Below are 24535 nucleotides of genomic sequence, written 5' to 3' on the forward strand. Positions count from 1 at the left end.
GAAATGGATAATGGCGATGGTTGTACAACATGATAAACATAATTAACGCCACTGAACTGTGCATGTGAAGAATATTAAAATGGCATATGTTTTGTTACATATACATTTACTAAAAACAAAAAACCACGGGTGACTCAGTCACTCGGATGCAACCCTTGGCTCCGGCACTCTGTGACCTGCAGCCCCAAATGTTTGCTCTCTAACACTGTTCAAGCCCCAGCCAATGCTTCTCCACCTCCCTGTGTGATATCCTTAAAACAAATGGTGGCTGTGTCCTGAGGGGACACAGGGAAGCTGTGTGGGCTGTGTGGGCTGTGTTGCCACCTGTGTCAGAGAAGGACATGGCTTTGGAGTGTAGACAGGATTTCAGTGGCAGACGCGCTGAAGGTAGGAAAAAACTAACTTGTGAAAACCATCTCAGATGGCATAAATGCTATAGGTGTTTGCTAAATATCCATATACCATTTTCCAGAAAGGCTATGTGTTCTTTTTTTTTTTTTTTAAGTTTTTTATTTATTTTTTTGGAATTCACTTGTTTTTTTTTAATTGTGCGTTATATGTAGGTTTACAAAGCAAATTAATTTCTCATTAAACAGTTAATACACATATTGTTTTGTGACACTGCTTTCCAACCCCACGACATGGCAACACACTCCTCTTCTTGACTTTGGGGTCCCCATTTCCATTCATTCAGTTTTCCTGTCCCCTCCTGCCTTCTCATCCTTGCCCCTGGGCTGGTGTGCCCATTTAGTCCCCTATACACGTTTGAGTTATGTGTATTACTGTTTGTTTTATGGGCCTGTCTAATCTTTGTCTAGAGGATAAACCTCAGGAGTGACTTCAGTACTGAGTTAAGAGGGTGTCTGGGAGCCATACTCTCAGGGTTTCTCCAGACTCTGTCAGACCACTAAGTCTGGTCTTTTTTTGTGAGTTTGAATTTTGTTTTACATTTTTCTCCAGCTCTGTCCAGGACCCTCTTTTGTGATCCCTGTCAGAGCAGTTGGTAGTGGTAGCCGGGCACTATCTAGTTGTACTGGACTCAGTCTGGTGGAGGCTGTGGTAGCTGTGGTCCACTAGTCCTCTGGGCTGATCTTTCCCTTGCGTCTTTGGTTTTCTTCATTCTCCTTTGCTCCAGACGGGGTGAGACCAGTAGAGTATCTCAGATGGCCACTCACAAGCTTTTAAGACCCCAGAAGCTACTCACCAAAGAAGGACGTAGAACATATTCTTTGTAAACTATGTCATAGTTCCCAGCCCCAGCCCAGTAATTTGGTCCTTCAGGGAGTTTGGATGTGTCTATGAAGCTTCTATAACTTCACTTTGGTCAAGTTGTGCTGTCTTCCCCAGTATTGTGTACTATCTTTCCCTTCACCAAAGTTACTACTTATCTATTGTCTAGTTAGTGTTTCTCCCTCCCCACCCCTCCCCTACCTGCTAACCATCTAAGATTGTTTCTTTCTCTGTGTAAACCTTTTTTTGAATATTGATAGTAGTACTCTCACACAGTATTTGTCCTTTTGTGACTGACTTTATTTCACTCAGCATAATGCCCTCCCAATTCATCCATGTTGTGAGCTGTTTCACAGAGTCATCATTGTTCTTTATTACAGCGTAGTATTCCATTGTGTATATGTACCATAATTTGTTTATCCATTCATCTGTTGATGAGCACTTAGGTTGTTTCCATCTTTTTGCTACTGTGAATAATGCTGCAGTGAACATGTGTGTGCGTATGTCTATTCATGCCATGGCTCTTATTTCTCTAGGATGTATACCTAGGAGTGGGATTGCTGGATCATAAGGTATCCCTATTTTTAAATTTTAAGGACGTTTCATACCATTTTCCACAGTGGTTGTACCATTTTACGATCCCACCAACAGTGTATGAAAGTTCAAATCTCTCCACACGCTCGCCAGCATTTGTTATTTTCTTCTTTTTTTTTTTTTTTTTATCATGGCCATTACTGCTGGGGAGAGATGTTATCTCATTGTTATTTTGATTTGATTTGCATCTCTCTAATGACTCATGAGGAGCCCTGGTGGCACAGGGGTTAAGAGCTCATCTGCTAACCAAAAGGTCAGCAGTTCGAGACCAGAAGAACGAGATGGTGCCCGGCTACCACTATTGACCGCTCTGACTGGGATCACAACAGAGGGACCTGGACAGAGCAGGAGAAAAATATAAGAACAAAAAAGACCAGACTTACTGGTCTGACAGAGACTGGGAGAACCCCCAAGTTTATGGCCCTAAGACACCCTTCTGACCTGGAACTGAAGCCATTCCCAGAGACCAATTTTCAACCAAACGATACACAGGCCCATAAGATAAGCAGTAACACCCAAAAAGAACTTGCTTCTTAGAACAATCAATTATCCTAGATCCAAAGGATAACATTTGCCCAAAAGCAAAGATGAGAAGGCAAGAAGTGTAGAAAATCTGGACAAAAGGAAAATGGGGAACCCAGGGAGGTAATGGGGAGAGTGCTGACACATTATGGGGAATGCAACCAATGTCATGGAACACTTTATGTACAAGCTATCAAATGGGAAACAATTTGCTCTGGAAACTTTCACCTACAGCACTATAAAAATTAAAAAAAAAAAAGAGTAATAGTTTACGGGTGATGAAAATTTGGAAACAGAGAGTGGTGATGGTTGCACAGCACGGTGAACACAATCCATGTCACTGAATTGTACACATACAAATGGTTGAAGTGGAAAATATTTTGTTATATATATTCTACCACAATAAAACATTTTGCCCATAGAATCCTTCGATATTGCAATTCGAGGCTTGAATTTTTTTTTTCAGTTCTTTCAGCTTGAGAAATGCTGAGTGTGTTCTACCCTTTTGGTTTTCTAATTCCAAGTCTTTGCATATTTTGTCATAATAATTTACTTTTTCTTATCCAGCTGCCCTTTGAAATCTTCTGTTCAGCTCTTTCATGTGATCATATTTTCATTTCACTTAAGCTACTCTACCTTCAAGGGCAACTTTCAGAGTCTCTTCTGACATCCACTGTGGTTTTTTTTTTTTTCTTTCTTGTGTTTTTTTTTTTTTTTTCTTTTTATTTACAGATCATACTCAGTTATGTGGTTTATTAGGGAAGTAACAGGCTACAACTCAAAATCAGGATCAACTTGGAAGTAACAGGATACAATTTCTTCAGTCAGGACAGCTTTCAACCAGGACAGCTCTCAGCAAATTCTCAGCTGTGCTAGCCACCCTTCTCTGCATTTGGCCTCCCCATTATTGGCCTCTGTGCTGCTAACTGGCCCAACTCATGGTCAGTGTAGCGGCCCACTCAGCTGCTGCCTTCCTAGCGGCGGCTTTTTGCTGTAACCATAGGCTCTGCTGCTGGGCCCTGCTAGATCTCTGCCCTGCTCAGACAAGTGTTACAGCTCTTTTATCTCCATTGACAAGTACCTGGAGGCACCCTGCTGGCCAGCAAGCCTCCTGCCCAGAGACGCTCAGCTTGCTTTCTCTCCGTGGGCCGGCAAGCCCGCTGCAGCTGCCTCTCTCCATGGGCTTGCCAGCCCACCACAGCCGACTCATTCTTGTCTTGCAGCTCCTGCCACTGGTACCGCTGCTGCCGTTTCTGTCACTGGGCTCTGCTGTGCTTGCTGCTGTTTCTGACCGTCTCACACCATCACCATCTTCAGTGTTATAGTTCTCTCTTCTGGGTCTAGGAGGTTCTCAGCACAGGGACCCTGGGCCCAAAGGACACGCTCAGCTCCAGACTCTTCTCGATGGTAGTGAGATCCCCCCTAACCTCTGTGGGATTGGCCCTCATATAACCCTAGCAGGATGACAAAACCAACCAATTCCCTAGTTGAACTGCAAGTCAGTTAGTCCTATGGGTGGATTTTCAAACCACTATTTGCATAGCAAATTGACCTGTCTCTGCAAGGAGCGTAAAATAGACCAATCACAGGATAGACTATGACCCAACCAATCATTTTTGGCAGAACTACAAACCTAAGGCCAGAAAGGCCACATATAAGAGAAACCCATTGCACTGCATAGGCATTCCCATCAAACTCTGCATGGTAAGATAGATGGAGAGAGAGACATTTCTTCAACAGAGACCCTTGGCCCTTAATTCCAGGATCGGGTAGTAGTCATCCCTCAGTAAGTATAGGTAGGTTCCTCAATCAAAAAACACTCCTACCAGACTGATACTCCAATAGAGAATCTTCCTTTGGGTCAAGGTAGGACCACTCCATACATCTTCTTTAAAGTACTAACACCCTTGGGAAAGGTATCGAATTAATTCATAACAGTGGATAATTTCTTTAGCTTTTTACCAGAATTCTAAGAGAATGGGACGTAGGATGGGTAAGTTTTGGGAATGGAGAAGAGAGGAATTATGGGAATGTTGTTTGGGAAGGCTGGTACAGCTGGGACATTCAAGATGGGAAATCCCTGGCAGTCAGAAGGCTGAATGAGGGATCTAGAGGAAGGCCTCCTCCTTTTACCTCTCCTTGGTTCTATTTCCCTTTTCTCCTGAGCCTTCCTCTTTTAAGAGATGCTTAAATAGAAGCCAACCTCATCCAATGAGCCTTCCCAAGGTTTGCTCCACAGAACACTGGTTCCACAAGATACTCTTAGAAAATGCTGTGGTCAAATAAGTTTGGGAAATGGTGGGTACTAACAGCTCTTGGAGGCGCCCTGGTGGCACAGTGGCTAAGAGCTACGGCAAGCCACAGCTGCTAACCAAAAGGTCCCGGCAGTTCAAATCCACCAGCCGCTCCCCGGAAATCCTACAGGGCAGCTCCACTCTGTCCCATAGGGTCACCGTGAGTTGGAATTGACTCGCCAGCAATGGGTTTTTGGTAATAGCCCTTGGAGAGTCACATGCAGTTAGCATATTAATGCCTCTGAGAAGTCCTGCAGCCGGGAAGCTCAATTTATGTTCATGATCTTTCTTGTGTTTTTAATGACCTTTTGCTTTCTTCATGTATGATATCCTTCATGTCATTCAACAACTTGTCTGGTCTTCGATCACTAGGATTCAATGCTTCAAACCTATTGTTAACATGGTCTCTATCAGAAGAACTAGACGGTGCCCGGCTACCACCAATGATCGCCCTGACAGGGAACACAACAAAGAGTCCCAGATGGAGCACGAGAAAGGTGGGGTGCAGCACTCAGATTCTAGTAAGAAGACCAGACTTAATGATCTGACTGAGACCGGAGGAACCCCGGAAAGCATGGCCCCTGGATTCTCTATCAGCCCAGAGCTAAAACAATTTCCGAGGCCTACTCTTCAGACAGGGATTGGACTGGACTGTGGGACATAAAATGATACGTGTGAGGGGTGTGCCTCTTAGATCAAGTAGATACAAGAGACTAAACGGGCAGCTTCTGTCTGGAGGTGAGATGGGAAGGCAGAGAGGGTTAGGAGCTGGTTGAATGGACATGGGGAATCAGCGGTGGAAAGGAGGAGTGTGCTGTCACAGTATGGGGAGAGCAATTAGAGTCACATAACAATGTATGTATAAATTTTTATTTGGGAAAAAAAAGATGGTCTCTAAATTCACATCGATATACTCAAGGTCATACTTTTGGCTCTCAGGGACTTGTTTTAATTATCTTCAGCTTCAAATTGGACTTGCACATGAGCAATTGATGGTCTGTTTCACAGTCAGCCCTTGGTCTTGTTCTGACTGGTGATATTGAGCTTCTCCATTGTCTCTTTCTGCAGATGTAGTTTGATTCCTGTGTATTCCATCCAGTGAGGTCCACGTGTATGGTTGCCATTTACATTGTTGAACAGAGATATTTGCAATGAAGAAGTCGTTAGTCTTGCAAAATTCTATCATATGATCTCCGGCCTCATTTCTATCGCCAAGGCCCTATTTTCCAACTACTGATCCTTCTTCTTTGTCTCCAACTTTCGCATTCCAATCACCAGTAATTATCAATGCATTTTAATTGCATGTTTGATCAATTTCAGACTGTAGAAATTCGTAAAAACTTCAATTTCTTCATTTTTGACATTAGAGGTTGGTGTGTAAATTTGAATAATAGTAATATTAACTGGTCTTCCATGTATCATACCATACCCGTTGCCGTGGAGTTGATTCCGACTCATAGCAACTTTATAGAACAGAGTAGAACTGCCTCCATAGGGTTTCCAAGGAGCAGCTGGTGTACTCGAATTGCCAAACTTTTGGTTATCAGTTGGAGCTCCTAAGCACTGCGCCACCAGGGCTCCAGTCTTCCATGTAGGCGTATGGATATTTTCCTGTCACTGACGGCATTGTAGTTCATGATAGATCTTGAAGTGTTCTTTTTGATGATGAAGGTGCCGTCATTCCTCTTGAATTTGTCATTCTTAGCATAGTAGACCATAGGATTGTCCAATTCAAAATGGCCCATACCAGTCCCTTTCACCTCACTAATGCCTGGGATATCGATGTTTATGTGTTCCATTTCGTTTTTGACAACTTCCAATTTTCCTGAATTCATAAGTCATACATTTCGTGTTCAGATTATTAATGGATGTTTGCAGCTGTTTCTTCTCATTTGGAGTCATGCCACATTAGCAGATGAAGGTCACGAAACTTGACTCCATCCACATCATTAAGGTCAACTTACTTGGAAGAGACAGCTCTTCCCCAGTCATATTTCAAGTGCCTTCCAACCTGAGGGGCTCATCTTCCAGCACTGTATCAGGCAATGTTCCACTGTTACTCATAAGGTTTTTACTGGCCAGTTTTTTAGAAAGTAGATCATCATGTCCTTCTTCCTAGTCTGTCTTAGTCTGAAAGCTCTGCTGAAACCTGTCCACCATGGGTGACGCTGCTGGTATTTGAAATACCAGCAGCATAGCTTCTAGCATCACAGCGACATGCGAGCCATCACAAGCCAAAGACAAACTGACAGGTAAGTGGAGGGTGATTAAGCTAAGAATGTGGAAACAATATTTCTAAAGGGAAGGTCTTGAGGCAAGCCCCTTATCAGAAATCTCCTGAAGAAACAACCCTCAGGGAGTGTTTGCTAAGAATGCTATCTTAGCAAAATGTTCTCAGAAACGAATTTCCCCTAAACCTCTCTTTAATCACATACTTCTATAATTTAGAAGACTAATCAATCTAAGAAGCCTACATATACATTTTGAACCAAGCTCTATGGATTCCCCACTTCAAGTTACCCCGCCTCCTGCCTCCTTCCATCACTGAGCACCCGTCAGAAATTTTACGTCGTTAGTCCCTGATTTGAACATGTAAATATGTCTTCTTAACTTCACCAGCTAAGAGTGTTCTAGATTCACTTTGTGAGCTGAACGTTTTCGCCAGTTCAAACTGTACTGAAGCTTCAATAAATCTCTTTGCTTTTATTTTAACTGAATAGTCATTTTTACTCCTTGGCAACTCCCCAGTCAAAATGTTACCCTGCTTTGCAAATCGTATATCCAATAACCACCACTCATCTGCCAGTTTGTTGTACTGTGGTAGCTTGCGTGTTCTGTGATGTTGGAGGCTATGCCACTGATGTTTCAAGTACTGGTAGGGTCACCCATGGCAGACAGGTTTCAGGGAAGCTTCTAACACAGACTAGAAAGAAGGACCTGGAAATCTACTTCTGAAAAAATTTGGTGATCCAAAAGAATAAGAACATAATTGAACGATATCATTAATATCTCACGCAAGTAAAATTTGGCTAATTTCAAGATAATTCAAAAACAGTCGAAGCAGTACATCGAGAGGGAACTGCCAGAAATTCAAGCCAGATTTAGAAGAGGAGGTAGAAGGAGGGATATCATTGCTGCTATCAGAGGGAGCTTGGCTGAAAGCAGAGAATACCAGAAAGATGTTTACCTGTGTTTTATTGACTATGCAAAACGATGCAAAGTGAGAAACAAGTCCCCTCCCCTTCTATGTGAATAATAGCCAACATAAGACTAATTTCCCAAATTTGAAGATAATTCATATCCTCACTTTCCCACTTCATCATTCCAACACCAGCCATCCACGTGGCAATTTTTCTGTCTGATCTAAGCCCTCAGAGTTGGGTCTACCCAAAGTACGAATCTGACTTTCCAGCCTTGGCCAAATAAGCAAATGCCTGTCTCTCTGCTGGCTCTCTCTAACGCTCCGTGGTTTTGTTAATTCTCTATAGCACCTCACAAAATTCACAGAGACGATTACCTGTAGTTGCCCATTTATTATAATCAGAAAGGCTATAAATCTTTATGGAAGCAAACTGCCACATCCTTCTCCCACAGAGTGCCTGGTACATTCAAACCAACCACCAACCTTTCAGTTGGCAGCTGAGTGCTTAACCACTGTGCTCCTTTGCCTCTTTTTACAGTTGGGGAAATAGGCTCACAGAGGTTAAATTGATGTGCCCAAGGTCATACAAGTAAGGGTTGGACTAAGATTTGAGCCAGGGAGTAATGAGAATGGAAGGTGCATGGATATATGCCAGAAAGTTTGAAGAGCCTTGAATGCCAGGCTAAGAAGCATGGAGTTTTATCTTCTCGGCCCGAGGTTTCCACTTCCTCACTTCTGGTGCTCTCAGTGCCCGGTGATTTTCTGTGACACACCAAACCAAACGCCCATCAGCTAGGTAGTTAAGTCCAAACAATGTGTTTGTCCTAACAACTTAGTGGGTGTTTGAAGACATAGTACACATAAATCTAAAGAAAAAAAATTTATTTCATTTTAAAATAACTACAGTCACTGACTACTGGAATGCTGGGCGCTGCTCAGCTTCTCCCAGCCTGGAATCAGATTGGACTCTGCCCCTTGCCTTTTCTGGTTCACATCGAAAGCACTGTTGCGTCATCTAATGTTGAAACTCACCTACTTGGAGCTAACAGTTCACATGGTGCCTGACGGGTGTTGACTGTCCCTGTGATTCCCTCACAGTCTAAAATATCCCTGTGAGTTTGCTGTGGTGCCCCAGGGTCCTGGCTCCCAGTCTGGGAACCACAGACACAGGCAGTAGGGAATCACTGGCAGATTCCGAGCAGGCAACCGCCACGGTGAAAGTCACAGAAAAATTCACATGGCACTGGTGTGAAAGATGAGCGGCAGGATCAAGGGAGTAGAGTCAAGGACATTAAGGAAACATCAGACAGGAATCAAATGTGTTAGGGCCATGACAGCAAAGGTGCAAAAGAGATTTGAAACGTGGGAAAAACTACAGAAATGAGTGGATGGCATGAGGGTTGCAAGAAGGAATCTGTACGCAAAGGTTTTGAGGCAGGGTGACAGATGAAGAATTGGTTACAAAAATTAGGATGCTTTAAAATTTCAGCTGGCAGTCCATTCTTTACCAGCCGGAACACACGTGGCATGAGCGACTGGACGGAGGCTGTGCAGCCACATGGGTCTGGGTTGGAATCCCAGTCAGCCCACTAAAAACTGAAGGTTGACATGTTATTTCCCCCAGCCTAATTTCTTATCTGGAAGAGATAATATCTATCTTGCTGGGTTGCAGTAAGAGAGAAGTTTGTTTAGCACCTAACCCAGTGCCTAGCACAAAGGTACTCAAATCTTGGTGGTGATCAGTATTAAAGCTCAAAATGCATCTTGGCAAAAGAGTCCCCGCATGCTGTTGCCCCTAACTTCCACTCCAGCTCTACCTCTTGACATAATGCCCTGATCTTACCCTGCCTTTGCGTGCCTCAGATGCTCAACCTGCCTCTCAGCTAGGTCACTCCTATTGACTCTTAGGAGCCCCGGTGGCGCCGTGGTTAAGGGCTCAGCTGCAAACGGAAAGGTCAGTAGTTCAAACCCACCAGCTGCTCTGTGGGAGAAAGATGTGGCAGTCTGCTTCCGTAAAGATTTATAGTCTTGGAAACCCTATGGGGCAGTTCTACTCTGTCATATAGGTTTGCTATGAGTGGACTCAATGGCAATGGGTTCGTTTTGGGTTTACCGGGCATTTCCGGGGCCCTAGTGGCGCGCAGTGGTTAAGCTCTTGGCTCCTGCAAACTGAAAGGTCAGTGGTTGGAACCCACCAGCTGTTCGTGGGAGAAAGATGTGGCAGTGTGTTTCTGTAAAGATTGCAGCCTTGGAAATCCTATGGGGCAGTTCTACTCCGTCCCGTTGGGTGGCTGTGCATCGGAATCCATCCGACCGTAATGGGTTTAGTCTGCTGGGCGTTTGGGTGAGTTTCCATTTATGTTTCTTCTTTCCCACGAAGACAGATTTCTGTTGTTAAGAGATGCGATTTCCACGCAGGGGAGATAATATATTTCCAACGCAAAAGGAAAAACACTTCTCTTGCTCTTCTACCCCAAAACGACCCAAACCAAAAAGAAACAATCTTTGTCGGTTACAAGGGATGGGTGGGGTAACTTTGGTGAAGGGTAAGACAGTACACAATACTGGGGAAGCCAACACAACTTGTACAAGGAAAGGTCATGGAAGCTCCATAGACACATCCAAACTCCCTGAGGGACTGAATTGCTGGGCAGAGGGCTGTTAGGACCATGGTCTCGGGGAATAGCTAGCTCAATTGGCATAACACAGTTTATAAAGACAGTGTTCTACATTCTACCTTGGTGAGTAGCGTCTGGGGTCTTAAAAGCCTGTGAGCAGCCATCTAAGATACTCCACTGGTCTCACCCCTTCGGGAGCAAGGGACAATGAAGAGAACAAGATAAAAGGAAAAGACTAGTCCAAAGGACTAATGGACCACAGCTATCACGGCCTCCACCAGACTGAGTCCAGTACAGCTAGATGGTGCCCGGCTACCACCACTGACTGCTCTGACCGGGATCACAACAGAGGGTCCTGAACAGAGCTGGAAAAGGATGTAGAACAAAATTCTATCTCACAAAAAAAATACCAGATTTACTGGCCGAAAGGAGACTAGAGAAACCCCAAGAGTATGGCCCCCGGACACCCTTTTAGCTGAGTGGTGAAGTCACTCCTGAAGTACACCGTTCAGTCAGGGATTGGACAGCCTCATAAAACAAAACAGGACTAATGAGGCACAGCAGTCCAGGGACAAGGACTAGAAGGCAGGAGGGGACAGGAAAGCTGGTGATAGGGAACCCAAGGTTGAGTAGGGACAGTGCTGACATGTCGTGGGGTTGTTAACCATAGTCATAGGACAATATGTGTACTGTTTAATGAGAAACTATTTGTTCTGCAAACTTTCATCTATGTGAGATCAAATTGACAACGGCAACTCAGAAGGTTTGATGGGAAGCCTAGGGGACAGTCAGTGGAAGATAATGGTGATGGAATAATTTGGAAAAGGATAGTGAGAATAGCAGCACAGCTGGAAGAAGGTAATCAATGTCACTAAATTGTACATGTAGAAACTTTTGAAATAGTGTAACTTTGGCTATGTATATTTTCACCAAAAAAAAAGTCCTCCAAGGTCCAGAAGGGAGAGTGTTGACATGTCGTGGGGTTGTTGGTTCACTATTATTTACTCCCCATTGCTAACCACCACATTGTCTCATGATCTTGTTGCTCCAGTTTCTACAAAAGGTTTAACAGATGTTCCTCCTTGAAGGGTAGAACACAAGCGATAATGACCTAAGGATGAAAACCGAACAAAGCACCCATCTTGTGACAAGAAAAACCAGGATGTCACCAGATAACCCCCAAGAATACCAGTAGAAGATTAACTCATCTGAGACATGACCACCTCAAGGGGAAACTAACACAAACTTCTAATCCTGTCCCTATAAAAGCCTTCAGCCGATCTCCAGTGGGGGAGACGGGTTTTTTGGAGGAAGCTATTCCCCTCTGTCTCCTATATATTGACATATAATAAACCTCTTGCTGCTCACCTCACCCCGTCTCAGAATTGGCTGTTGCGGCAGGCAGCTCCAATCCGCGTTATTGCGGTAACAGTTAACCAATGTCATAAAACGATAATGTATACGGACTGTTTAAAGAGAAACTATTTGTTCTGTAAACCTTCATCTAAAGTACAATAAAAAAAAATTAGAACAAAAACGAAAAAAGACCCAAACCAGGGAAGACGCCGGCAGACCAGCTCCTCCCGCGTGCACCCCTTCCCCGCGGCCCCGGTTGGCTTGTGTGGTGGGCGGCACGGCCTTCACCGAGCGGTGATAGGCTGCTGGAGACCCACCCTCCCTCCCCAATTGGGCCCTGAGCGGGGATTGGTGATTGGTGGAGTCGCGGCTCTATTGTAGCTCCGGCTGGCGGTGGTGAGCAGAAATGGCGACTGCCGCTTGGCGTCAGGGCTGGCGTGTTGGGAGGTGGGGGCTGCGGCGGCCACAGCTGCCGCCGCTCGCCGGCCTCGTCTCCCAGCGGGCCCACTCGGTGTTGCCCGTGGACGATGCGATCAACGGGCTGAGCGAGGAGCAGAAGCAGGTAGGGAGATGGACCCCCTTCCCAGCCCAAAGGCCTCCTGCCCCCGCCGCTTCGGCCTTGCTGACGGCTCCGCGCTCTTCTGCCCAGCGCCCTCCCAGCCGCGGCTTGCGCCCGTCGGGCTCGGGGCGGAGGGAGGTGAGGCACTGGTCTTCTCCCACTTGGACCCAGGGCTGTGCCCTCAGCCTCACCTCTGCGGAGGAAAGATTTGAGCCAACAGAGGAGGGCCGAGGTAGGTGAGGAATAGCTAGGAGAGGAACGCGCTTGTGAAACTGGTGGTGTTTTGGTGAAGGCCTGGCAGGAGCTTCCAGCTCTGACCGGTTGCAGAATCATGTGTGCAGAGTAGAACTGCTCCATAGGATTTTCAAGGCTGTGACCTTTCGGAAACAGATCGCCAGGCCTTTCTTCCAAGGCGCTTCTGGTGGGTTCGAACTAATTACTAGCTGAGCGTGTCACCATTTGCGCCACCGAGGGACTCCTGTTTGTGGCAAAAGGGCCTTCAATCTGTATGAAGTCCACTTATAACTGACCACTGGCTAAGGCTCTGTTAATTAAACCTGGTTGATCCTCATCATCAGAGAATTGTTTTCGAATATTCACCTGGGGAGGCTCTGAAATGCACAGCGTGAGGTATCAAAACACAAAGTTGAACAAGAAATTGAAGTGTGTGTTTACAAATGGAGCTGAACCCCTGCCTTTCCTGAAGAGGGAGGTGTGTGTTCACTCTGCAGACTGGAGAGAGTTCCCAGGAAATGGGATTCTCCTGTGGCTCTAGGCAAGTAGATGAGCCTTTCAGGGGCTCCAAAGCCCATTAACAAAATCAAACCCGTTGCTGTCGAGGCAATCCCAACTCATAGTGACCCCATAGGACAGAGTAGAACTGCCCCACAGGGTTTCCAAGGCTGAAATTTTTATGGAAGCTGACTGCCACCTCTTTCTCCTGTGGAGCAGCTGGTGGGTTCAAACCGCTGACCTTTCTGTTAGTGGCTGAGCGCTTTAACCACTGTGCCACCAGAGCTCCTCCAAAGCCCACAAAACCAAACCAAACCAGTTGCCATCCAGTTGATCCCAACTCATAGCAACCCTACAGGGCAGAGTAGAACTGCCTCATATGGTTTCCAAGGAGTGGCTGGTGGATTCGAACTGCCAACCTTTCGGTTAGCAGCCAGGTGCTTAACCAGAGCACCACCACGGTTTCTACAAATCAGCAAATCAACATGTTTGAATCACCTCGGCCAAAAGCATGCCTTATTCGCCAGCTTTCCTGCCAAGAGTAGTTTCTACTCTCATTGTATAACCCCAGGCAGTGGATTTGGATGTTTTTTTGGTTTGTTTTGTGCAATCCCTTTATCAAAAGGCTGCGGCAGAAAAGAGCTTGCCTGCCAAGAACTGAAAGGGAAGTGGCTGGAGCACAGCAAGGGAGCTATAAAAACGGTGTGGCACAGGAGGTGTCACAAGGGGAGGGAGAATCAAGATCAGCGTCAAGAGCCCAAGACTGATTCTTCCTGGGGAGACGTCAGACATGGCTCCTCTCTCCATCTTTACCAACTCTGACGCCAACCGTCCCTCCCACAGCACTCTGTAGTTCTCTGTTGGGTTCGATAATTCATTGCAAAAACTCCACAGAACTCACCGACAAAACTCACAATTATGGGGTTTATTAGGGAAGTAACAGATTACAATGCAGGTTCAGGAACACTCAGGATATAGTGCTTCCATCAGGACAGCCTCTTCCCAGCCACGCCTGCAGGCGCACCTCTCTCGGGCCCTCGGCCTCTGCCCTACTTGGGCAAGTGTTACAAAGCTCTTTCAGCTCTGCGCATCGGGTAGGTGTTATAAAGCTCTTTTGGCTCTGCTGATAGGTATCCCACTCTGCCAGTAAGCCTCTCCCGAAGGAGCTCAGCTTTCTGGCTCTGTGGGTGGGAAGCCCACCACACTGTCTCCTGCTGGTTGGCAAACCTAGCTCCACCAAGTGTCCAGAGGTTTCGTACTCTGTCAGCAAGCCTTCTGCCCAAAGGCACTCAGCTTTCTTGCTCTGTGGGCCGGGAAACACCCTGCACTGTCTCCTGCTGGTCTCCTGTTTTGGCTGCCTCTGCTGCTGCTTCTCACTGTCTCCAGTGTTAACAGCTCTCCCTCTCTGTCCTGGTTCTGCTGCCTCTGTCTTCCACATTATAGCCCGCCCCCCTGCCCAACCCCTGTCTCCCTTTAAGCCTAGCAGGATGGCAAGACTGACCAATTCTCTCTTCAGGGTTCCATATACCTTCTTGCATGGCCCCACCCCCGCAAGGGTGCCATGCACCTTATTTACATTATTAGCAAGCCATCCAGTCCCCTTGGTGGGTCACAAGCACCTTATTTGCATAGTCCCACCCAGTCATTGGTGGGAGATAAAAAGACTATGGCTAGAAGGGCCATATTAAGTAATTCACTGCACCGCAGGAGGTAAGAAAGGTACTGGGGAAGGCTGGAGAGGTCAGCAGGGGTCAGCTCATGCAGGGCTTCTTAGGCCTGGGGAAGAACTTAGCTTGTTTTATTCTATGTACAAGGGGAAGACATTGAATTATCTTATGTAAGGGAGACGAGTGAAGACCATCTCTGAGGAAACCTAAACTAATGGAGCCTCTAACTTTCAGTCTGATGCTGTTTGGTGAGGTTATTTGAGATCTGGAAGACTGGGCTCTTTCCCTGAATGTGTCCTGAGTAGTGCAGGGCCGCCGTCAGCGCCATCATGGACTGGTTTCAGCAGCATCTGTCTAACTCTTTCACTCTAGCTTCGTCAGACCATGGTTAAGTTTCTTCAGGAGCACTTGGCCCCCAAGGCCCAGGAGATTGATCAGAGCAACGAGTTCAAGAAACTTCGAGTGAGTTGTGAGGCCCAGGCCTGGGGGCAGTGGGGCAGTCTGTGGGAGCTGGGCTAGGCTGGGAATTGCACTGTTGCCTCAAGGGCTCACTCGGTCTTCTGGGCAGTGAGGCCTCCCTAAGAATGTAGCTGCTTTCTCTGAAGCACTGAGGTCTCATTGCTCAAATATGCCGGGCACCTGTGACCGGCTGCCTTCTCACAGCTCACTCCATTCTGTTAACAGGAGTTTTGGAAGCAGCTGGGAAACCTGGGAGTATTGGGCATCACAGCCCCTGGTGAGTATCATCTTCTCCCTAAAGAGAACTTTTCTTGTGTGCCTTTTAACCCTCAATTATTTTCAATTATTTTCTGCTTTGAATTTTTTTTTTTTTTTTTTTTTTTTGATATCGTGTGTTTTCATTAGTGTAAGCGTGTTGAGTCATGGAGTGTGTTTACTTTTTTGGTTGGTAATATGGATTTGGGGAAATATTGTCTTTTACTCTGTGGTTATCACAGAACTTTTAAGGTTCTCAAACCCATACTTAGCAGTTGCCAGTCTGTACCTCTGGACTTGGTTGCTGATGTTTTTCATGGCACCTTCCATTAGGTTACCTGGGCAACCTCTGGTTTTCCAAATATGACACAAAAAAACAAAACCAAATCCACCAGGACTGCCTAACTGTCACACAGGAAACCATAAATATGTTTACAAGGCTTATCTAGAGGTACAAAAGCCAAAAGAGAAAACTTTTACCTAATCATACTTCCTAGTTGTACTACCTCACTCGCAAGTCTCATACCCCAGCTGTTTTGCTTCAACTAACATTTCTTTCCCCTTTCACCATTATGCAAGTCCCCACTGGAGGATAGCAAATACTTTCAGTGGTAAAAGTATACTCCCAAAGAACCTGAGAGCTGGAAAAAGTAGGTGGTATACCATATGTGGAGCCCGGGTGTTGCAGTAGTTAAGTTTTCGGCTGCTAACCAAAAGATCAGCAGTTTGAATCCACTAGCAACTCCTTGGAAACCCTATGGGGCTGTTCTGCTCTGTCCTATAGGGTCACTATGAGTCAGAATCAACTCAATGGCAGTGGGTTTTTTTGTTTGTTTGTTTTATACCATATGTACCATGGGTCATGAAAGGATTAACACAATTCCAAGAAGAAACAGGAAAGGAAAAGAAAGATCATGCTCAAAGAAACCCAGAGCTCCCTCTCTCTTGGAACTGAAGAAGCCCTCATTGACTGTCAGCCCACAGAAGAATACACGCTTCTATTTCTTTAGCAGTGATGGTCAAGGAGACAAAGATGAGGTCAGCGTAGTTCAGTTGGATTGAATCACTTTGGATTCAAGTGAACTACATTCTTAATGTATTCTGAATTCTGCATGCTTGATGAGCTCCCCCAGGTAATTTTGTTTGAGACTTTGGAAAACTTTAGATAAGACGGTTGTCTTAGCACCTCAGTCTTAATGCTTCCCCTAAGCCCTAAGCTCTGCCCTACCAGTGGCCTCTGGGCAGGAACACTCAGGTCAGGCGTGTCCCTATGGAGACTAGCTGTGCCCTTGGCCTACAGCGTGGCCCTGGAGCTCATTTGGTAGCAGATGGTGGAGGGGGAGGGAGGAGTCTATCTTGAGCCTGCCCAGTATCCCGTGTGGGTCTTCACTACTTGCTTCCAAGGGGTGAAGGCAGGGAGCTGGTGGGCTCTGTTTCAGGTGCTGGCCTCTGAAGCAGAGGCCCAGCCCGGCTTGCAGTGCCCAGTAAGGAGATGAGGCTGTGGCCGCACCAGCCACAGCCTGAACGGCCCATCCTGCTTCAACCTGTATCCACTCTGGGCATCAGAGTGGAGGTGGAAGACAGTCTGCTCCTTACATCATCCCCCTCGCCACCTGGAGGACCAAAAAACCAGTTGCTGTCAGTCAGTTCTGACTCATGGCGACCCATGTGTGTCACAGTCAGACTGTGCTCCGGAGAGTTTTCAATGGCTGATTTTTTGGAAGTAGATTGCCAAGCCTTTCTTCTGAGGAACCTCTGGGTGGACTTGAACCTCCAAACTTTTGGTTAGCAGCTGAGAATGTTCACTGTTTACACCACCCAGGGACTCCACTTGGAAGACAGTTCCTGAGATTTGAGTTGAGTCATGAGCACAGGTAATCCCTGAACTTAAAACAGGGTTTTGTTCCAACGAGTCTGTCCTAAGTTGGTTCTGACATAAGTTGAATACGTCATTTGTTTTTTTTGTTTTCATTATTATTGCCTTTTATTATCAGTACCTTTATAAATCATAACATTGAACATCCACAGGTGCACATCTGAGCATGACAACATCAGCAAATCTTTAGTAATGTGTATGTAGAACACATTACTAAAGAGAATATGTACCAAAAAACACCAAACAGACTGTCGTAAGTGCGGCTCATCGTAACTTGAATCTGTTGTAAGTCGGGGACTACCTGTAATAATTAAATGAAACCACTTAAAAATTAGTTTAGACCATCTTAATGTGAAATAGTAGGGAGGGAGATGCTGCTGGAAACTTCTTTTTTGTGTGTGTGGTAAATATATGTAACAAAACATTTGCCATTTTCACTTTTACTTTATTTAAAAAATAACTTTATTTGTAAACCCTTCCATCAGATAAAACTATAACCATCAGTTATAGTTTTATGACGCTAACAGCCAAGAGTTTATGTGCTTTCCTCTCATTCACCTTTTTGAAAATTTTATACACACACACAGACACACACACACACACACACATTAGGTGAATGAATAGCTCAAATAGCAGTTGATGTGATCACTGAAAGTACAAAAATACAGGCTAATTCGCTAGCTGAGTTCATTGTCCACACTTACAGAATACCAGCCATGGGTGGGACCCAAGGAGCTTGGGGTCCAGGACTGCAGTATGGCTCAAGAATCAACATTTTTTCCATGTACATCAGAGATGTTAAGCGCGTTCATCTTGTTGTTCAGCCATCATCACTCTCCTTTCCAAATGTTTCCATACCCTTAACAGAAGGTCAGTGCACTAGGAACTTCTAAAAATGACTCTAGTCGGATGACATTTAAGGTAAGGAAGAAGTAGTTAGAAATCAGATGAAAACCCTTTCAAGGGGGAACCTTGGAAAGAAAGCTGGACATGAGTTCTGGTTTCTGCAGGATGTCCTGGTGGTTGTGGGCTTTCCTTCCTGGAGTTGTGGGGTCTGCCCCACTTTCCCTAGAGTCTAGGACTACCCAGGCTTCTTGGTCAGAGTGAGCATGTGCAGAGACCCCAGCCAGGGTTCACCCAAACAGCATGATTTGGGAGTGGAGGGTTGGTACCAGATGACCCAGGCACTTTAATTTTGCAGCTGCTTCCAAGGTACCAACTTACTTTTTATGGGGAGTTCAGAACCTCCCTACCAGCATCCTTCCTGCCTTCTGCGGCGCAGCCACCCCCACATTCTCTCTCAGGATGTGGCTCCCCTCTTCCTTTCACGAGTCCCGGGTCTTTAGGCCCAGACCCGTGCTGTGAGAAGCTCACCTCCTTTCTCCTTTTGCACCCACACTCTTTGCTTTGTAGCCATTCTTAGTGTTTTGGATCCTTCCCCTTAGTGCGTTTCTGTTAAATTCCAAGTCCTCTTCATTTATTCACTTGCTTCTGTGCTTCCGGAACTTTCTCAAGAGTGGGTGCTCTTGCCTACTTTAAGAGGTGCGTCCAGTATAAAGCAAGAGTTGCAATGACTGTTTTCTGAACCACATGTCAGAGGACAAGGAGCAACAGGCGAAACCTATTCCATGAGCTTTTAAGCACAGTCCACGGAGTCAACCTGATGGCCTTGCTAGAAGTAGTTTGGAATAGGTTCTACAAGGAGGTGTATTTTCTGCCAGTAAACATAAGATTCTTATCAATGTTCCAGTTTAACCTGTGCTGCTGCTTCCTCTCCCCTGTGCCACCCCCACCCCCAGTTCAGTATGGTGGCTCAGGCCTGGGCTATCTGGAGCATGTCCTGGTGATGGAAGAGATATCCCGAGCTTGTGGTGCGGTGGGACTCAGTTATGGCGCCCACTCCAACCTCTGCATCAACCAACTTGTGCGCAACGGGAGTGAGGCCCAGAAGGAGAAGTATCTTCCCAAGGTGAGCAAATGGGAGTGGAGAGGCAACCACCAACCACTAGGCCCCGTCCCCCGTTGGCGAGAGCCAATCAGACTTGCTTTCCGTAGCCTGCTGCCCTGAACCAAATATGATTAGAAAGGGGCCAGAGATTTGCTTTAAAATAGTTCAGTCAAAAAAACTCAAAATAGGGCCAGAGCCCCTGGCATTGGAGTCCGTGGACAACATTTGAAGAGCATTTTTAAGAAACAGAAAAAGAGGACTAGCTTCCCTTGCAAAGGAGAGCCATTTTCAGCCTGTAGATACTGGGCTTCTCTCCTAGGACCTTACCAATGCCCTGGTCTGAGAGAGAGGTTTGAAGGGGTGTAATGTGAACAGGCAAGAAGCAGAATCAGAGTGAGCTCCCATAGGATACTTTTTTTTTTTTAAGATTTTTTTTTGGTGTGTGTGTGCTTTAAGTGAAAGTCTACAATTCAAGTTAGTTTCTCATACAAAAATTTATATACACGTTGTTATGTGACCCTAGTTGCTATCCCTATACTGTGACAGCACACTCCTCCTTTCCACCCCGGATTTCCCGTGTCCATTCAACCAGCTCGTGACCCTCTCTGCCTTCTCATCTCGCCTCCAGACAGGAGCTGCCCATTTAGTCTCATGGATCTACTTGAGCTAGAAGCACACTCTTCATGAGTATCATTTTATGTCCCATAGTCCAGTCTAATCTTTGTCTGAAGAATTGGCCTCAGGAATGGTTTTAGTTCTGGGCTAACAGAGTCTGGGGGCCATGTCTTCTGGGGTCCCTCCAGTCTCAGACCATTAAGTCTGGTCTTTTTACTAGAACTTGAGTTATGCACCCCACTTTTCTCCTGCTCCGTCAGGGACTCTCTGTTGTGTTCCCTGTCAAGGTGGTCATTGGTGGTAGCCAGGCACCATCTAGTTCTTCTGGTCTCAGGCTGACGGAGTGTCGGGTTTATGTGTCCCTTTCTGTCTCTTGGGCTAATATTTTCTTTGTGTCTTTGCTGTTCTTCATTCTCCTTTACTCCAGGTGGGTTGGGGCCAATTGATCATCTTAGATGGCCACTCGGTAGCTTTTAAGACCCCAGATGCCACTCACCAAAGTGGGATGCAGAACATTTTAATAAACTTTGTTATGCCAGTTGACCTAGATGTACCCTGAAACCGTGGTCTCCACATCCCCGCCCCTGCTACTCTGTAACCTCAAAGTGGTTGTATTCAGGAAACTTCTTAGTTTTTGGTTCATAGGGTACTTTTGAAGTCATAACAAGGCCCTTTGGGGTTTTCCTTGCAGCTAATCAGCGGTGAGTACATCGGAGCCCTGGCCATGAGTGAGCCCAATGCAGGCTCTGATGTTGTCTCCATGAAGCTAAAAGCAGAAAAGAAAGGTGAGGCTACTCTTAGGAACTGAAAGCGCAGAGGAACAGACTTTCTTGGGGTCTAGGGATCAACAGAGCCCTGGTGGCATGGTAGTTAAGAGCCTGGCTGCTAACCAAAAGGTCAGCGGTTCAAACCCACCAGCTGCTCCGTGGGAGAAAGATGTGGCAGTCTGTTTCTGTAGCGATTACAGCCTTGGAGACCCTAAGGGACAGTTCTACTTTGTCATATAGTGTCACTATGAGTCGGGATCGACTCAGCAGCCACGGGATGGAGCATCAGTTGGGAGTGGCCTCTGCTGGGTTTCCAGAACTGGGCAGCTTGCTCAGCCTAAAGTGTGTGGGCTGACTGCCTGAGAGAGGCCAGACAGCTTGAGCAAGCATCCCACTGGCTGCCCTTAGATGATCATTACATCCTGAATGGCACCAAGTGCTGGATCACCAATGGCCCCGATGCTGACGTCCTTATCGTGTATGCCAAGACAGATCCTGCTGCTGTGCCAGCTTCTCGGGGCATCACAGCCTTTATCGTGGAGAAGGTAAGCCTAGGTGGGAGTGTGTGGGAAGGTGTTCTTCTGACAGTGGTACCAGAGATGGTTCCCTTCCACCTACCACAAGCACGATCAATGTTGCGTGCTCTGCCAGCGCTCTCTGGGGTGGGGGTGGGAGTGAGGAGGAGGGGGCCCTTTGAAGGAGCCTGAAAGGAGGATGACCAAAAAGCAGAATCTAAGGAGTGCGGGGAGGATGGGCTAGGTCTGAAAACGGTGGGGCCGCCCACAGAGCCAGGCGAGACAAGGAGATCCAGGAAGAGGCCTGAAGAGAGGCTGCTGGATGTGGCAATCAGCCTGTTGCTGTCATACTTGAGGAGACTGGCTGCGGGGGACTGAGGCGTGAGGTGGACGGAAGTGGAGACTGAATGAAGACTGGCCCTTCACAAATGTTGGCAGTAAAAGCAGGAGGGAGCTAGAGCAGGAGTTGATTTGAAAAGTTGGGAGTTTGGGTTGGTTTTTAAGGAGGCAAACTGAGCAAATTTTTCGATATAAAAAGAAAAGAAAATAGGCAAGGGAGACACAGATGTGTAGGAGAGACTGAGCAGAACACAGTGGTGAGTTGGGGTGGTGGGTGTAAGGATAGGTCACAGGTGATAGCAAAGGGGACATCTGCCTCATGGCGGAAGTAGGGGCCAAGGCGTCTGTGGGGCTGGGGGAGCTGGTGATAATGAGTGTTGTAAAGGTTTGCAGTACTCTCCAGAGGATGTGGGAAAGTAGCTGACTCGGATTAGAGGAGAAGAAAATTGAACAAACAGGGCCCAGGTGAGACTGGAAATCACAAGGTTGTGTACCACTACTTTTGTTAGCTTGGAAGGGAAGGAACATGTCTTGCTTATAGGCTACTGGGCACCTGCCAGCACACATTGCATCTAATTAGCCCCGGCCAAAGCAAGCAGGTGGTTGAATTGATCCTGGATGGGACTCATTCAGGTAAGACTGGCAGCAAAACAAGGGGCACATGAATTGAGTGGGTTGCTGAGCGTGTCTTAGAAGTGATCTCCCCTGAGGGAGGAAACAGTCAGGGAGGGTAAGGAAGGCTCAGGTGACTGGGTGTTTCACTGGAAAGAACCAGTCCCATGAGAACTGGGGAGAACGCAAGCTAGCAGGAGAGGCGGCTGGCATCAGGGCAGGCTGGTAGGGCTGGAGGTTCCAGAAGTGAAGCTGTCTCTCTGTGTCCAGAGCAGGCGCTGGTGCACCATGAAGGTGCGGGGACTCGATAGGAGGGTGGACACCCTCTTCCTGGAGGCCTTCCCCTTACTCAGCCCCCTCGGGAGGGCTCATCTGTAATCAGGACCACCTTTTGTTTGCTGTGAAGGGCATGCCTGGCTTCAGCGCCTCCAAGAAACTGGACAAGTTGGGCATGAGGGGCTCTAACACCTCTGAGCTAATCTTTGAAGACTGCAAGGTTCCCGGTGAGTTTCTCTGAGAATGGGGGAGCCCCTGTCCTGACCCTGTCCCATGCTGCTATGGCTGTCCTCAGACTGAGAACACCCATTTCCTGTGTTAGCTCACCAATGACGTTGGCTGACTGTGGGCTTGCCCCTGTCGTACCTGTCCCCTGGCCCATATGTGTCCTCCTTGCAGTTGTATGCCTGACTGTGATTGAGATCGAGGGTGGCACTTCCTGTGTGGATAACACACTGCACCTAAGTTTGTCCTCCACACTTCTTTGTACGTTTGTCTGTACAGCCTGTATGAGTTCTTCATTAGTGTTGCCAAAAACCATCAGAATGAGCTGAGGGAAGCTGGACTCAGGGGAAGGAAGGCAATTCAGCTTGAGTGTGAGCATTTTCTCCCACAAGGTGTAATAGAATGACACCATGTAGCATCCTGGGGGAGCTGGTACACCCATCGCTTGTGAAAGAGACCTAATGAACCTCCAGTAAGGTTCACTCTGGGCCTCAGCCATAGATGATACTTCTCCCTCACGATCTGCTGTCCCCAAAAAGTGTGCTTTAGTTACAGGGAACATGGAGGGATAAGATCAGTGCAGATGCTTCTGTCAGCAGGAAAGGCAGGTGGGTGCTGTTCAGTTTTGTGTACTTGAGTTCCTGCCCGCAACCCCCAAGGCCATCCAGTGTTCTGGCTGACAGGGTGGCCAGGAGCTCAGCAGTTTCTGTCACTAGCACTGAATGGCTCACATCCTGGACAAAGAATCTTTCAAACACCACCCTGGGGACAATGACACTGGACCAGAGCAGACTCAACCTGGGAGGAAGAGTAAATTCTCTGGTTCCTTTATGGGTATCTGTAAAAAGAACAAGGGGGGGGCCTGCAACCTGCATGCACAGACCTTATGTGTCTCTCTGCCTTTCGCACGCCAGCTGATGTCTCTACCCCGAGTCATAGCTCTCCCCATCCAAGTCATTTATGGTGGCACTTGAGGCTACAAATCAAAGTGTCTTCGGTTCAAGAAGAAGTTAAAAGATGAGTTCCCTGGCCGCCTGGATATCGGCGGTGAGGGGAACCCGCCCCAGCCCACCGGCTTCTTTAAAGTAATGGTAGCAGGGAAGTTGGTCCACTCTGAGAGGTGGTGGCTATGTGGAGAGCAAGTTTCTGAAACTGGTAGCCACCATCAAAGCCGCCTTGGCTCAGGGTAACGTGCCCCGAAGGCAGAGCCCAGGGACCTAGGCCCAGCCCGGCAGACACTTCATGACAGGGAGGACTGAAATGTCTCCCAGATGCCAGGAACACAGGTTGACTCCTCTGGTCTTTGCCTCTGTGTGTGTGTGTGTGTGTGTGTGTGTGTGTGTCACACTGGCCTTGCTGTCCTCCTCTGGTTTTTGCCTCTGTGTGTGTGTGTGTGTGTGTGTCTCCTGGGAATCTAGCTTTCACACTGGCCTTGCTGCCCTCCTCTCCCTTGCTTCCCCACCCCATCTCCCTGTCTACCCTCAGAATCTGGGGAGGTCCCACTTCAGGCTTCTTCTCGAGGGGAACCCAGAGAGGGATTAGAATGTGTGGTGTGTGGGTGAGTGAGTGAGTGTCACAAATAGCGGCAACATTTACAGTGGTTCACTGGATGAGTTTAACAAAGGGAGGGGCGTGATGGCTTCTAGACTAAGCTAGCATCTCTCATTCCCCATCCATGGCCATCTCTCATTTCCATCCGCGGCCGTCTCTCGTTTCCATCCGCGGCCGTCTCTTGTTTCCATCTGCAGCCGCGGCCGTCTCTCGTTTCCATCCGCGCCGTCTCTCGTTTCCCATGTTTCCCATCTGCGGCCGTCTCTCATTTCCCATCTGCGGCCGTCTCTCATTTCCATCCATGGCCGTCTCTCGTTTCCATCCGCGGCCGTCTCTCATTCCCATCCGCGGCCGTCTCTCATTCCCATCCGCGGCCGTCTCTC

The 24535-nt window shown here is 47.1% G+C and overlaps 1 protein-coding gene and 1 pseudogene across 2 annotated transcripts in view; both read left to right on the top strand.

Moving 5' to 3' along the window:
• Window positions 1-12145: 12145 nt before the first annotated feature.
• IVD (isovaleryl-CoA dehydrogenase) overlaps window positions 12146-24535 on the top strand; it is a 17582-nt gene continuing 5192 nt past the window's right edge. Inside the window, exons 1-7 of one of the 2 annotated variants that reach the window (XM_004380630.2) lie at window positions 12146-12318; window positions 15087-15176; window positions 15399-15450; window positions 19104-19273; window positions 20559-20652; window positions 21043-21179; window positions 22507-22603. In XM_004380630.2, the coding sequence (XP_004380687.1) occupies window positions 12163-12318; window positions 15087-15176; window positions 15399-15450; window positions 19104-19273; window positions 20559-20652; window positions 21043-21179; window positions 22507-22603 (796 nt within the window). In that variant the 5' untranslated portion in view covers window positions 12146-12162. Of the gene's footprint in view, window positions 12319-15086; window positions 15177-15398; window positions 15451-18010; window positions 19274-20558; window positions 20653-21042; window positions 21180-22506; window positions 22604-24535 lie in introns of those variants that run through there. The other variant, XM_023735130.1, reaches the window with a different exon arrangement.
• LOC111821302 (selenoprotein W pseudogene) lies at window positions 22620-23874 on the top strand (annotated as a pseudogene).

This window comes from Trichechus manatus, unplaced genomic scaffold (genome assembly GCF_000243295.1).
Source record: "Trichechus manatus latirostris isolate Lorelei unplaced genomic scaffold, TriManLat1.0 scaffold00076, whole genome shotgun sequence".
Lineage (NCBI taxonomy): Eukaryota > Metazoa > Chordata > Mammalia > Sirenia > Trichechidae > Trichechus > Trichechus manatus.